Source organism: Balaenoptera borealis (genome assembly GCF_965194805.1).
Source record: "Balaenoptera borealis genome assembly, chromosome: 12".
In the NCBI taxonomy this organism is placed as follows: Eukaryota; Metazoa; Chordata; class Mammalia; order Artiodactyla; family Balaenopteridae; genus Balaenoptera; species Balaenoptera borealis.
The window spans coordinates 40,863,857-40,878,558 of record NC_138869.1 but is presented as its reverse complement, the minus strand read 5'-3'; the positions used below and the strand labels follow the sequence as shown (position 1 = coordinate 40,878,558).

At 57.9% G+C, this 14,702-nt stretch overlaps 3 protein-coding genes across 3 annotated transcripts in view; 2 read left to right on the top strand and 1 right to left on the bottom strand.

Annotated features, from left to right (window-relative positions):
- The window catches only part of GPR62 (G protein-coupled receptor 62), a 28,010-nt gene that overhangs the window by 5,704 nt on the left and 7,604 nt on the right, over positions 1–14,702 (top strand). The gene's annotated exons all lie outside the window — the stretch shown is intronic.
- Positions 140–8,049, bottom strand: RRP9 (ribosomal RNA processing 9, U3 small nucleolar RNA binding protein). Its single transcript, XM_082348219.1, has 15 exons — positions 7,879–8,049; positions 7,520–7,602; positions 4,849–4,961; positions 4,402–4,469; positions 4,278–4,319; positions 3,885–4,011; positions 3,127–3,251; positions 2,952–3,044; positions 2,077–2,177; positions 1,858–1,992; positions 1,703–1,765; positions 1,335–1,480; positions 1,173–1,252; positions 433–506; positions 140–309 (listed from the first exon to the last, which is right to left on the bottom strand). The coding sequence occupies exons 1-15, from the start codon at positions 7,963–7,965 to the stop codon at positions 216–218; spliced, it is 1,431 nt and encodes a 476-aa protein (XP_082204345.1). The 5' UTR covers positions 7,966–8,049; the 3' UTR covers positions 140–215.
- Positions 9,433–14,637, top strand: PARP3 (poly(ADP-ribose) polymerase family member 3; the record flags this gene model as incomplete). Its single annotated transcript, XM_082348207.1, is given in 13 exon segments — positions 9,433–9,570; positions 9,574–9,615; positions 9,992–10,286; positions 10,289–10,542; positions 10,716–10,848; positions 10,936–10,970; positions 10,974–11,159; positions 11,398–11,547; positions 11,757–11,843; positions 12,088–12,265; positions 13,450–13,605; positions 14,047–14,165; positions 14,169–14,637. Coding segments are annotated over 13 exon segments (1,821 nt in total). The 3' UTR covers positions 14,217–14,637.

Below are 14,702 nucleotides of genomic sequence, written 5' to 3'. Positions count from 1 at the left end.
ACTCAGGGTCTAGGAACCAGAAGCCAGCTGAGGGCTCCATCCCCAAATTCGCTGCAAAGGATAAAGCCCCCAGGCCTTTACTAAGCCATCCCCTGCCATCCCCCTGCCCTCCCCAATCAAGAAGCTAGAGGAGACAAGGCCCAAAAGAGGAGACTTTTAATACAAAGAAGGCAGGGGATGGCCTGGGAAGAACTTAAATAAAGGGGATGAGAGTGTCAGGAGCCAGCAGCAGGGGGCCTGGGGGCCCTGTGGAGAGGGATGATGCAGACGGAGTTCCGGGCCTCTTTGATCCGCCACCACCGGCCAAGCCTGCAGGGGCGAGAGGAGCAGCTGAGGGCGGGCCCAGCCCCACCCGGTATCCACCCCATTCCCAGCCAGCCACCCACCCTATGCCATTTGCCCCACCCGCACCCCTCGAGAAGTGCCTCATACCTGTGCTCCTGCCCTACCCCAGCCACCAGGAAGTCCCCAGCACTGGAGAACTTGAGGCTATTGATAAAGCCCACCTAAGAAGAGGGAGGGACAAGGCAGTAAGATGTGAGAACAGATCCCTCACCACAGCCCCAGCTTCACAGTCAAAGGCCCAGCCTGGGTTAAATCCCTGCTCTGCCTCCTGCCACCTGGGCCGGTGCTCTACCCCTCAGGGCCTCAGCATCCGCCTCTGTGAGATGGGGAAAGTAGAGCGCAGGCCTCACAGAGAGTTTGTGGGGATGGAGGAGACAGTGTACGCCAAGTAGGACCTGGCTCCTGGTCCTGGCTCTGGAGACTCCATGACCATCACCATTGACCCAAGCCCTGAACTGTCACTAGAAGTCACTAACAGATCCTGCCACTCTGCCCTAGGTTGCACCAAGTCCACACACCCTAGCCTGGCATTCAGTCTGGCACCAGTCATGCAGAACCCATCACAGGGCCAGGCCCTCCATGCCTTTGCCCACACTTCCCTGCCTTGTATCCCAGTAACCAGGACAGGGCCTAGGACAAGGAGGGGAGTGGAGGCGGGGAAGGGAGAGGAAGAAGGGAGGTTTCCTGCAGGCCCTGTGCTAGAAGCTGGGGCTAGAAAGAGAAGTCATAGCTGGCCCTGCTCTGAGGAACCGCCCTCTGGCAGGAAAACACTGTAACGGGCCCTGGGAGTGTGGTAAAGACAGGCTGGGTATTCAAGCCTCACTCACCAGGGGGATGTCGCAGAGAAGGTCAAGCTGCCGGAAGCCCTCCCCGCACTGCCAGAGCCGCACAGAGTTGCTGTGAGAGCCTGGGGGACAGGGAGACAGTGAGCACCGCCCCCCACCAGCCCACCCTGAGATCCCCTCCTTTCTGCCACACAGGGCACCCACCTGTGGCCACGAGGTCTGTGCTGAGCAGGGCTGCCACCGATGACACCCAGAAGGGCTGCTCCAAGCCCAGCTCCCCCCGCAGCCCATGGGCCTCACGCTGCAGGGCAAGTGGCCGCTTCTTAGAGAGGCCCCACAAGGCTACAGAACTGTGGACAGGGAGCAGGGTCAGTGAGGGGGCCAGGGGAGGGCAGAAGGGCCACACGGCAGGAAGGGACCAAGTGCACACCAGCCACAGGAAGCAGACAAGGTCCCCTGCGCTCTCTGCCTCAATGTCCTCATCTATGGAAAAGGGTTACTACAGCTCCCGAGCAGGAGGATCCTACGTGGCAAGTCCAGGGGCAGTGGCAGTGGTGGAAGGCAGCTCTTACCCATCATCTGCACCCGACACCATGTGCTCCTCATTGATGAGCTGGATGCTGTCGATGGAGCCCCTGGAGAAAGGCACCATGAGGGGCGTGGCCCAACCTCACACCCAGCCCATGCGGGTGGCCCCCTCAATGCCTGGTGCAGCAGGCCGCCTTACTGGTGGCCGTAGAAGACAAGCTGGGACTCCTCGGGGATCTTCCACACACGCACGGTCCCGTCCCGGCCCCCGGCGGTCACGCAGCACTCCCTGCTCAGAGCATCCAGTGCAGCCACAGCATCCTGGTGCCCGAAGCTGGAGAGGGGGACAGAGGGAGGATGGGGTCACCCGTGAACCTGCACGCGCACATCCGCGTGCCCTCTGCCCGCGCATACTCACAGCGTCTCCACGTAGGAGTTCTCCGCCACATTCCACACCTTCACAGAGCGGTCGTGGGACGTGCTGTAGAGCTGGTGGGTGCCTCTGCGGAATGCCAGCCCCTAAGGGTGCATGGAAAGAGGGCAAAAGGAACCTGGACTGGGCTTCCCTGGTGGCGCAGTGGTTGAGAATCCGCCTGCCAATGCAGGGGACATGGGTTCGATCCCTGCTCCGGGAAGATCCCACATGCCGCGGAGCAACTAAGCTCGTGTGCCGCAACTACTGAGCCTGTGCTCTAGAGCCCGTGAGCCACAACTACTGAGCCCGCGTGCCGCAACTACTGAAGCCCATGCGCCTAGAGCCCGTGCTCCACAATGAGAGAAGCCACTGCAATGAGAAGCCCGTGCACCGCAACGAAGAGTAGCCCCCGCTCACCGCAACTAGAGAAAGCCCGCGTGCAGCAACGAAGACCCAACACAGCCAAAATTAAATAAATAAATAAAATGAATTAAAAAAAAAAAAAAGAACCTGGACTACAGCAGGCAAGACAGAGGTCAGGCCCAGGGAGGACGTCCTGAAAGCAGGTCACGTGGCACAGGGAGCCAGCCCCCATCAAGAGCGCTCTGTGGGGCTCTACGTGGAGCCAGGGGCACACTCGCCTGCCCTCAAGCAAGTACAGACTTCTCAGAGGCCTCCCTCTCCCTAGGCAAGCTCAACTCAGTCTCCCCCAGCTCTTCCCTATTGCTTCACCCTGTTTCTGTCCTGATCACCAAAGTGCAGGTTCCCTGAGGATGGGGACCCGCTGCCTCATTCACACCATTACCCGGATCCCAGTACCATGCCTGGCCCACTCGGGTGCTCGAGAAACGTCCACTAAAGGAGGCCCAGCTTCTCACCGACACGGCGTCCCGGTGTCCTGTGAAGGTGTACAGGTGCTGGCAGCTCTGGGCCTCCCAAATGAGAATGAGCTTGCTGCGGTCACCCGAAGCCTATGGAGACAAGGGCAATGGCCACGGGCACCCACCATGTGCCCACACCTCTTACCTACTCCCGGGGCCAACCCTGCCTTACCAGGTACTTGCCATCGGAGGAGATGGCCATGCAGAGGACGTGGCTACTGTGGCCGGAGGGCTGCCCCTCGGCACCCTTCTTGGCTTGAGGGATCACATGAAGCTTCCGTCCACTTTCCACGCTCCCTGACACCAAGGGGGAAAAGAGATGCTACTGGGACAGAAGGTAGGACTGTCTGGCAACCCACCTCAAGGGCAGCGTGGCACCACGGAAAAAGTCCTGGCCTCAGGTCAGAAGATCTGGCTCAGCCACTGTGAGCCCCTGGACAAGTCACCTCCGTTTCCTCATCTGTTAAGTGGTGACAATAATCCCAAAGGGCAGCCATGAAGCCGGAAGAAAAGGGACAGGAAAGTGCTTGGGACCGATGGTATGAGCTCTTCCTGTTACTACTCTGGGTGGATGAGGACAGCCCTCAGTGGTCAAAGGCCAGGAACCCAGGAGGACCAGGAACTCCATCCCAGGACTGTGCAGAGCCTCGAGTGTCCTCTAGTCCAACTGCCCACCTGAAGCATCAATTCCCATTAAATCATCATCCTGCCTCCACTCCATCATCTCCAATGACATTGACAGGGAGCTCACAAGTCCCACTCCTGGGCAGAAGCTTCCACTGTCATCCAGAAAACACTTCTTTGGAAGCAAACCTGTCTCCGGAAGCTTCCCCCGTCGGGTCTCAGTTTTCCCTGATTATTCCCTCCTCCCCAGACCAGCCGGCCCAGATGATCCCTCGCGGCTGCACCCCCACCCAGGCACTCACTCACACTTAATAATGGTGCAGTCTTTGGAGGCAGAAAAGATGGCCAGGTCGTCAGGGGTGATAACCAAACATGTGATGGACAGCTGGTGACCCCGTAAGATTCGAATGTCAGCAGGGTCTGGGGCCTGGATCTAGGCAGGCAGGGGCCGGGTCACCGTGACTGGGGGCAGGAAGGCCCCCCTCCACACACACGCATGCCATCCTTTCCCACCACACTGCCCAGAAGGAAAACCGGACCCAGGGCTGCCAGGACCAGGCCGTTACCTGACCCTGTCTGCCCAAGTGCCCACTATGTTCCACAGCAAAGACCCCACAGCCTGAGTCCCCAGTTGGGCCACCTGCCCACCAACCCAGGTGATTCCCTCCAATCTGACACCAAAGTGCCCTGTCTGCTCACCTCCTTTGCCACCGACTTCTGCAGCCTGCCTCTCTGCTCGAGCTGCATGGAGAGGAGAGGGGTGAGATCCCAGGAGCAGGACCAGCCCCATCCCTCCCCTCCACCACCCTCCCTCCACACTCACCACGTCCTCCTTCAGCCTCCCCGCCACCTGGTCCTCCTCAAATTCGCGGGCCTCAGCCTTCTCCTCCTCTGTGTAGGACAGACCAAGCCAAGTAAACCCAGGCCAACACCCCACTTTTCCCTTCCCATCCCCACCCACCACCTCAGTCCTGGGCCCTGAACATTTGGGCTGTGTCCCATGGAAGTTCAAAGGGAAGGGAGGGCTGGATGGTCTCCTCCTGCCCACCCCCTGCCTTTACTTATCACATCAGTCTGAAGCCCCCTGAAGGCCTGGCCCACCCCAGGAGATCCATTAGAGCTCCTAGCCACCCTCCCACAGGGCCGCCAGCAGCAGCAGCCCCAGCAGCCCACCGGCTACCTGAATCAGTCACCCACCAGGTGGCTGGGGCCACAGCAGGCAGTCTCAGGCATAGGCCCCGCCCCTCACCTGCCCAGTCCACAGGCTCACCTTGCTGCTTAAGCTGTTCAAGGTAGAGCTTGGCCAAGCGCAGCTTCTTCTCCTGTGCGGTCTCCTCCAGCTCCTCCTCCTCCTCCTCCTCCTCAGTCCTCCTGGGAACTAGGCTGTGAGCGAGAGGGGGCTAGGCTTCAGGGGGCTTGGCCCGCTCCTCTGGCCACTAGGACTGTGCTCCTCGCTGCTTCCCCAGCCACTTGACACCCCCATCCCTGCTAGCCCTCATGGCCAATGGTCTCACACACAGAAAACTGAAAGATGTGACTTACCAAACTGAAAGGGCCCACCCAGGGTCCAACATAAGGGTGAAAACAGACCCCAAACCCAAAGAGATCACTGTGAAATCTCTCAACTCTGGAGGGAAAGAGAAGGTTCTACAGGCTTCCAAGAAAAATCAGATCATATAAAAAGGGTCAGGAATCAAAATGACTCCAGAAGTCTCAACAGCAACACTGAGAGCAGAAAACAAAGGAGCTGCACGTACAAAATTCGGAATAAAACGCTAACCACTGGAATGGCATGCCAGTTAAACCATTAATGATGAATGAAGACATTATCAGATGTACAAGGTGCCACAAAAGTGGTCCTTTCTCCTTCTTTTAAGGATGGAGGATGTGCTCCCTGAACAAGAGAGTAAGCTAAGAATGGGGAAGGCACGGGAGACAGGAAACAGAAGATCCAACACGGAAAGCAGAAACGGTAGATCTCAGAACAACGACCCCCCAGACGCAGGGGAGCAGCCAGCCCAGATCTGATGCAAGGAACCAAGAGGCAGACATGTTGGGACTATCAGCATCCCATCCTCACTGCCATGGCACCATCCTTTACCCTGAGGATGGGATTCCAGGTGAAGCTTAACTGGGCCTGGCTTGACCTTGTGCTAGTGAAGTCCTTGCTTTCCCCTCCATGCCCTCACTCAAGATGAGTCCTACTTTGACTTGCTCCTGGGAGCTGGAGGTAAGTCACAGGAACTCAGAAGCAGAAAACCCAGGGCAGCCCGTTCCCTCTGATCACGTGCCTGCAGATATCTAGTCCCTGTCAGGTAGACCAATTGTTTCCTAGACTCATCCATGACCTTGCCCACAACTTCCCCAGAGAGGACCTTGGAAACTCTCAAGGAAGCCAAGGCCTGACCATGCTCCTGAGACCGGTTAGTACCCAGTGCCCAGCAAGTCTTCAGCCAACAGGGTTGGTGCTGCCCTTCCCTCATACAACCAAGGTCTTAACTTCTACTCAGTTTACCCAAGGAATCAGTCTACTGTTTCGGGTTCACACATAGAAGACAGAACTCTAAAGAAAATCAAGGCAAGTATACAACCATTGTAATTCCACTCAAATAACATTCTGGAAAAGGCAAAATTCTAGGGACAGCAGTTACTGGTTGGAGGGGGGTGGGAACTGACTGCAAAGGAGCCATGGGGGATTTTGGTGGGTGGTAAAACCCTTCTATATCTTTACAGTGGTGGTAGTTACACGACTATATGCGACTGTCACAACTCACAGAACAACACACTAAGAAAGGTGAATATTACTGTATGTAAGTTACACCTGAATCAGAAGAGGGGAAAAAAAAAAAAGAAGAGGAAGGAAAAAAAGGAAGGAAGGAAACCAAAGAAATGATTAACTTAAGGCAGGAATGGCAGTTGGGGCTTCTAAGTTTCTACAAATGGTCTAGTTCTGGTGGGTGCACAGAGGTTCATCATTTCATCATTACTCTCTATGGTACAATTACATTTCATTAACTCTTCTGTAGCTAATACATTTTACAACACATTTTAAAAATATTTAAAAATGCTTAGCACAGGACCTGGCACACACCCACAGTAACCTTAAGACTACAAAAAGTATATATTAAGTCTTTCTGTGAGCAGGTTAAGGCCAACATGTACTCAACTTTTAGAAGTAGAATTTCTAAAGCCAACTCTTAAAGAAGGCACCGGGATTCTCTGATATGACAGCTTCCATGCCACAGGGTCAGGCCTGATACCTTGCTAGCCCCCTCTGAACTCTGCAACATGCTCCACCCCCATCACCTGCAGAATGGAGGAGGTACGCAAAGCCCTCCACAGTGCGGATGCACCCACTGCCTACCCTCCCATCCTCTCCATCTCCCATCTAGCCCGCTTAACCCCCACACTTTTCTCTGATCCCTGAATGCCTTCCCTACCTCTCCATGAGGAACCCCTCCTCATCTCTCCAGGCCCTATTTAAACTCCCCTTCTCTGTTCCGACAACACGCAGCTCTAAGATACACATCCCACCACAACACGTTCCGTCTTCACCTGCCTGCTCACCTCTGTTCTCTCAACAGTGAAACTAGTGCCTGGCACTCTCAGTAACTGTGAAATTGTGGGAGAACACAATGAAGAACTAGCAAGCATTTCTTGCATCCCTCTCCCCTTGCCTGGAGTTCAGCTCCCTGTCATGAAGGAAGGTCTCAATGGTCTCCCATTAGGACTGGGGGTCCTCCCCACACAGAGACCCTGCCCCTGCAGCGAAGGAAATGACAGTTCTCAGGGTCAAAAAGTGGAGGAAAGAATCAAGATCTGAGAATCAAGGGCCAGAGTCCTGGGTTCTAGGCCCAGCTCTAGCCCCCGTCATTGAGTACTCCTTCCATACACAATGGGCCCCAGTGTTCTTTTCTACTAGGTAGAAAAAAAGAGCTCACCTCTCACTCTCCGAGTCGCTGGAGATCTCCTCATTCATCTTGCCGCCACCCTTGGACTTGCCCTTGTCCCTAGAAGAGTCGCCCTAGGAATTGTATAATACTTTCTTTGGTCAGGGGTCCCGACCACCCCGGCTCTGACCAAGGGCCCCTTAGGGTCCCTCGAGAGCCACTGGGAAAGGCGGTAGCCCCCGGCTCAAGTGAAAGGCTTTCAGTATTTGGCGCGCGGAGAAAGGGACGAAGCTGACTCCAGCTGGGGTCCCGGGGTCGAGGGGACCGGTGCCGGGGCCCCCGGATGGGGATGACGGTGGTCCCAGTAACATAGCAGGATGGACCCCCGCCCGCCAAAGCGCCATGCTCACCTTTCGCCGCAGCTTGCCGGCCCCCGCACCAGCCCCGGCCCCCGAGGCCGGCTTTCCCCTCTTTCGAGCCGCCCCTGTCGCCGACATGCTGCCCACCGTGTGTGTTGCGGCGGCCCCTGGAGAACTCACGTGGCGGCTGAACCCGGGCCGTCCCACAAGACTCCAAGCCAAGATAGGCTCCCACCGCCCGGTGAACCCCGCCTCCCACGGCTCCATTGGGTCCTTAGGTAGGTTCTGTCACGCCCCCAAGCGCCCATAGGATAAATGCCTGTGGTCACGCCTCCTAGAACTCCTATAGGCTCCCGCGCCCGGCTCCGCTAGGAAGCAAGCCTCTCCCTGGCGCTTCCGGCCAACGGCTGCGGCGCGTGCGCCCTGCCGCTCGCTGACGTATGAAGAGGGATCGGACCCCGACACCTTCTCTGTGTTTGCTCTCCTTGGACGCTGGGGTGCGCCAGAGACACGGGATTCCTTTTCCTGGAACGTGACTCCTCCCCGTCAGGGGCAGGGGCCAGGGTGAGAGAGTCTGACTCTAAATAACCGGGGGAGAGGGATCCGGCAGCCCCCGGGAGAGGAGGGCAATGCCCGCACGTGGGGCCAAGGTCACTGGACAACCGGTGGACACGTATTGCATGCCTCAGGCCAGATGAGCAATTCTAAGGGCGCGTCAGTCCCCTGGGCCTTGGCTGTGTCCGGATCAAGTGTCCACCCATCCATGGGACAGGCTGCCTGCCCGCCTCGGCCTGCCCAGCCTCTGACTCACCAGACTGGTGGCCAAATAGCTGGAATCCTACCCACACCCACTTCTTCCCCGCTCCCCTAAGGCTTATGGGAGGTTGTTAGAACTAGGACTGCTTGGGAGTTACTGACCTGGTGGCCACCACCGCTCCCAGGTCCCTGCTTCTCTTAGGTGAGTGCCCTATGGCCTTGCCCACAGCCCTCCACAGGGCATGGCAGGGCGGGTGTGACTGACCCTTGCCCTCTGGCAGTTCAATGCCACTGGTCTGGGACGGAGGCTGGCACCCCAGCACTCTTGAACCTGCTGGGAAGGGTTTCTGCGCTATTGGGTCCCAAGCTTTGGAGGGACAGATCTGGTCTTAGGAGTGCTGCCCCCCGGGAGCCACTGCCCACTCTCCTCCATAGCTGGGGTGACTCAGCCCAGCAACCATGCCAGGTCCAAGTTAGCTGAGATGGGGGAGGAGCAGAGAGTGCTCTGGGGAGAGGAGCCCAGAAATGGGAGGGGGGAGATGCTCCTTTCACTTTCCCTTCAACCTCAGAACACGCAAAAGAGCCATAGAGGGTGGAGAGCCCATCTTCCTTGACCAGACTGGGCAGACTGGACAGGGGCCTGGCCTGGTCTGGCCCTGGTGACTGGAGAAAGGGGTGTATCTGGGGTACAGAGAGCCGGTTTTGGTCAGGGACCGGGAGTGGGGAAATGGAGGCAGAAGGAGGTCACCAAAGGGCAATCTCAGGGTGGGGCAAGTTGGTACTGTTCCAGCCAGGTGGGACGCAAAGGCCATGGATGCCTGAGGGCCCCCTCTGTGCCCCAGAACAGCCATGGCTCCAAAGCGCAAGCCCCAGGTGCAGCGTGAGGGTCCTGAGAAGAAGAAGGGGCATCAGGGGGCAGAAGAGGAGGACAGTTTCCGCTCCACTGCCGAGGCCCTCAGGGCCACACCCACAGAGAAGCGCATAGCCTAAATGGACCCCCTGTGCCCACTCAGCTGCAACCCTGGGACCCAGGTAAGCTGTAGTCCCCAGCCAGTCCCAGTGCCTGCTCCCTCTTGGGTACAAATACACTCAGACCTCCTCCCCTCCCACTTGGCTCTGGCCAAATAGCTCAAGGCTCCCAAGTAAACTGTGTTCTTGCAAGACCCCAAAGGTCAGGCAGGGCTATATCCCATCAGATCCAGGTGGGTCATGTCTGCTCTTCAGACGCCAGGACAGGCCCCTGAACTTCTCAGTTTTCCCCCCACAACACTTAAGTCAGGGTTCCCAGACAGGGCCTCCTCTGACACCCCAGTGCAGTGTGATTCCTGTCAGCGTGCAGCCAGGTACCCCATCCCACCCAGGGGCGGCCGGAGCCAGCCTGCCCTCTGCACACCCCCTCTGACCACAGGTGCGTGAAGACTATGACTGTACCCTGAACCAGACCAACATTGGGAGCAACAACAAGTTCTACATCATCCAGCTGCTGGAAGAAGGTGACTGCTTTATCTGCTGGAACCGCTGGGGGCACGTGGTGAGTACCACCCACCCACCCTGTGCCCGCATCCTCCCCACCTCTCCCTGCTCAACGCATGCCCCCTGCTCCCCGGGGTCCCCACAGCTTACTCAGGCCAAAAGGCCACAGCCTCTGACTGTGCCCTGCCCCACCTCTGACATCCAGGGGCGCTCGGCACAGGGCCTGCACAGTAGAGGCCAGCAAACATTTACGGCGGGCACTGTGGTAGGCACACCTCTGAAAGCTGTTGCTTGCCGGGAGAGGTGGGCCAGTCAAAACTCAGCCACTTCATGTCACTGGAGGATGCACAGAAGGACTTTGAAAAGAAATTTCGGGACAAGACCAAGAACAGCTGGGCAGAGCAGGACCACTCTGTGGCCCACCCCAGCAAGTATACACTTATCGAAGTACAGAGAGAGGATGAGGCCCAGGAAGCCATGGTGAAGGTGAAGTGGCCAGGGAGGGAGGGTGGGCCTGGGCCGAGGGAAGGGACGGCCACTGCCCAGCTGTACACCCTCAGGCACAGGCCTTCCTCTCTGGCCTCTGTCTGGCCAGGCCCTGCTCCAGGTGCAGGTGCCCTGCCCAGCTGCTCCTGCCCACATGTTCCCTCTACCCCTAGGTAGACAGAGGCCCAGTGAGGACCGTGGTTCAGCAAGTGCAGCCCTGCTCCCTGGACGCAGCCACACAGAAGCTCATCACCAACATCTTCAGCAAGGACGTGTTCAAGAATGCCATGGCTATCATGAACTTGGGTGAGGGGGGAGGAGCCAGGACGGGTAGCAGGGATCTGGGGGTGGCAGGGCTGTGGGCCTGACTCCCCACTCTCCCCATCCCCCCAGATGTGAAGAAGATGCCACTGGGGAAGTTGAGCAAGTAGCAGATTTCCTGGGGTTTGGAGGCCTTGGAGGCAGTGGAGGCGGCCCTGAAAGCCCCCGCAGATCGTGGCCTCAGCCTGGAGGAGCTATCCTCCCACTTCTACACCATCATTCCCCACAACTTTGGCCATAGCCAGCCCCCATCCATCAACTCCCCGGAGCTTCTGCAGGCCAAGGACATGCTGCTGGTGAGGGTTGGCAGGTTGCAGGCAGTGGGGTTACCAAACAGATAGATGGGGCAAGGGAGATGGGGGACAGATAGATGGACTGCAATGGGCAGGCCGAAGGACAGGGGAGGGGAAGGCCAGACAGATAGATGGGGTGGGGCTGAATAAGGTGGGGTGGCCATGGTCCTATTTATGTGGGAGGGGGAGGGGAAGCCCAGGGTCAAGGGGACACACAAGCTGCCAGTGCCCATCCCCTTAGGTGCTGGCAGACATCGAGCTGGCCCAGACCCTGCAGGCAGCCCCCGAGGAGACAGAGAAAGTGGAGGAGGTGCCACACCCACTGGACCGAGATTACCAGCTCCTCAAGTGCCAGCTCCAGCTGCTGGACCCAAAGGCGCCTGAGTACAAAGTGGGCCGGTCCCCACAGAGGAGCCGAGCTAGCAGTGGGCACTGGCCCTTTGCCTGTCTGCCCTCCAGGTGCCCAGAAGAATCCCTCTCCTAGGGCCTTCTCTCGCTGTGTCTCCAGGGCCTGAGGAGAGCTCTGGGACTGCGGGGGACAAGTGGAGGTTAGTCCATACATTGCTTGATCTTGGCACCCAGCTTCTTGTCTCCCCGCAGGTGATACATACCTACTTGGAAAAGACTGGCAGCAAGTACAGTTGCCCTGCTCTTCAACATAGTTGGACAGTGAACCGAGAAGGGGAGGTGAGGAAGATTCCCTCCCCACGATCACTACCTTGTCCCTTAGGGAGATGACCTTGGCTTATCTTCTCTTTAGCGAGTTGGCTGAGAAACTCTGACCAGTTTCCACCAGGCCTAGGTCTTGTGCATGTGTGCACGAGTATGTGAGTGACTAGGGAAGCCTTGGTCTTGGTCATACTCTCTGATGGCAGACAGAAACACCTGAGCTTGGGTGGCATGACTCTCCCTGTTCCCATCTCCCCCCCAGGGAGATCAGTTCCAGCCCCACGACAAGCTGGGTAATCGGAAGCTACTGTGGCACGGCACCAACATGGCTGTGGTGGCCGCCATCCTCACCAGTGGGCTCCGCATCATGCCACATTCTGGTGGCCGTGCTGGCAAAGGCATCTACTTTGCCTCGGAGAACAGCAAGTCAGCTGGCTATGGTGAGGTGTCCCTCGGGGCCAAGCCCTGAGTGGGTATGGGGACACTAAGGAGCATGGGGCCCATTACTTGTCCCACCTGCGGTGGATCCAGGAGAGGACCCCTCGGATAGTTACTGACTAGAGAGCTCAGTGGGGCATCCTGGGGGTTGGGGGACTCAAAGGAGGCATCCGCTGGTCAGCGACAGCTTCCTGGAGAAGGTGATGCAGATGGGATGAGTGTGCCAACCTGACCTGGGAGGGGGTGAAAGAGGAGCCTTCAAGGTAAAGCAGCCAGGGAGTGGCACGAAGCCTGGGAGGCTGCGGCAGGTCAGCACCTCCAGGCACGTCCTGATGACAAAGCTTAGAGCAAATGCCTAGTGTGGGTGTGGGGCTTGGGGGCCCAGGAGGATCAAGGGAGCCTTATTCAGAGAGCGATGGGGAGTACAGTTGAACGTGGCTGCAGCCGTTGGGAGGGTGGCAAAGGCCAGAGGCTGCAGGGAGGCTGTGTTCCCATCCAGGCCAAATGTGATGGGCCCCCAGCCCAGGGCAATGGAGGCGGAGGAGGAGAGAATCCATGAGAGGAGTATGTGGGAGGTGGGATGGGCAGCATTGTGGGAAAGGGTTGAGGGTGTCTCCAATGACCCCCAAGTTTCTGTCCAGAGGTGTCCTCACTGAGGTGACCTGCCCCTACTGGCTCCTCAGCCCAGGTTGACCTCATTATTGGAGAACACTACCCGCCCCCACTCAAGAGAGCAAGGTCGGAGGATTCATCCAAGAGCAGATGGAGCTGAAGGTTGCTCAAGGCCAAGGCGTCCACTGGGAGGGCGGAGGAGCCTAAGAGGGAGTGGAGGGTGGCCTCAGGAGAGCATTGCAAGGGGGTCCCAGGGTAGAGGGTGAAGGATGCCGTGGCAAAATCAGCAGAGCAGGCCTGAAAAGCCCCCACCCCAGATATGGTCACCGGAAGGCCATTACTGACCTTGGTGAGGGTGGCAGACGCCTGGCCTCTGGGAGTTGAGGAGTGGAGGAGAGAGTGGGGAGGGAGCACAGCCCGGGACAAGGGGCCTGGAGACATGGTTGGAGGAAGGATGGGTACTTTTCTGGGCCGGGGCAGCAAAGCCAAAGGAGATAACAGTGCAGCAGAGAGGAGCCCAGGGAGTCAGGCAGAGAGCCGGTCTGCCTACCCTGAGCCTCCCTGTGTCCCCCAGTTACTGGCATGTCCTGCGGGGCCCATGACATTGGCTACATGTTCCTGGGTGAGGTGGCACTGGGCAGAGAGTACCACATCACCGTCTATGAGCCCAGCTTGAAGCAGCCATCCCCTGGCTTCGACAGTGTCATTGCCCGTGGCCACACAGAGCCTGGTGAGTCCCATGAAGCTGGACAGGCCTAAGGATAGAGGTGAGGCTGAGATGGAGCAGGATGCTTTCAGGGAGGAGGTGAGCAAGGAAGGGGCGTGTGAGGAAGGAAAAACAGACGCAGGATTCTTCACTGCAGTCATTCACTCTATCATTCAACAAACATTCACTGATTCAACAAATCTTTCCTGGGCATCCAGGAGAGCTTCAAAGAAGAGGTGTCATTGACTGAGCATTGAAAGATGAGCAGGCATTTCCCAGGCAGAGAAATGGGGGAGGAGATTCCAGGCAGAAGGCCCAGCCTATGCAGTGGTTTGGAGCTTGGCAAGGTGGGAATGAGCGGGCACTCCCTGTGGTAGAAGTGGAGAGCACAGGGGGTAGGACTTACCGGTAAAGCCAAGGACCAGTGACCCTTGGGTCATCCATGGCCCTTGCTGTGCCCTGCAGTTCCAACCCAGGACACCAAGCTGGAGCTGGATGGCCAACGAGTGGTGGTGCCCCAGGGCCAGCCCATGCCCTGCCCAGAGTTCAGCAGCTCCAGCTTCTATCAGAGCGAGTATCTCATCTAGCAGGAGAGTCAGTGCCGCCTACGCTACCTGCTGGAGGTTCGCCTCTGAGTTGTCTGCCCAACCCACCTCCCGTCCACCGCCAGGAGCTAGACCATCATCCTCAATCTTCCTCCCATCCCTGGTGCCCCCATATCACCCCTTCTTGTTCTCAAATCTCCCTCCTGTGTCCAGACAGTGATCCCCTCTCCCTCTAATCCTTGGTGGTCCTGGCATGGCTGTGGCCTCAGTCTCGCCTCCTAAGGTGATGGATGTGATGGACTGGCGTTATTACTGGGACACGGATACAGCAGCCTATTCAAGCCTGTGTAGTTAGAGAAGCACAGGCTGAGAGTGGGCGGGTTCCACATCCACCCGGGCCGTCCACCCTGGCCCAGACTGTCCATCCGAGAGAGGCGTGATCACCGAGGTGGGCCGAACTTCAGACATGCACAGGCAAGTGTATTAAACGTTGTATTGGCTCACCCCCTGACCTCTGCTTGTCTGTGCCAAAGCTGCACCAGGCCTGCGCCTCCTTGCTCTCCACAGTGACCCACC

What these genes read in the sequence shown, in the direction of transcription:
- RRP9 (XM_082348219.1), bottom strand. Translation starts at nt 7,965, where the DNA reads ATGTCGGCGACAGGGGCGGCTCGAAAGAGGGGAAAGCCGGCCTCGGGG. An exon ending in GTGTCGGGTGCAGATGATGG is followed by an intron (nt 1,481 to 1,702) that starts GTAAGAGCTGCC and finishes CCCTGTCCACAG; the next exon opens with TTCTGTAGCCTTGTGGGGCC. An exon ending in GGGGTAGGGCAGGAGCACAG is followed by an intron (nt 310 to 432) that starts GTATGAGGCACT and finishes TCGCCCCTGCAG; the next exon opens with GCTTGGCCGGTGGTGGCGGA.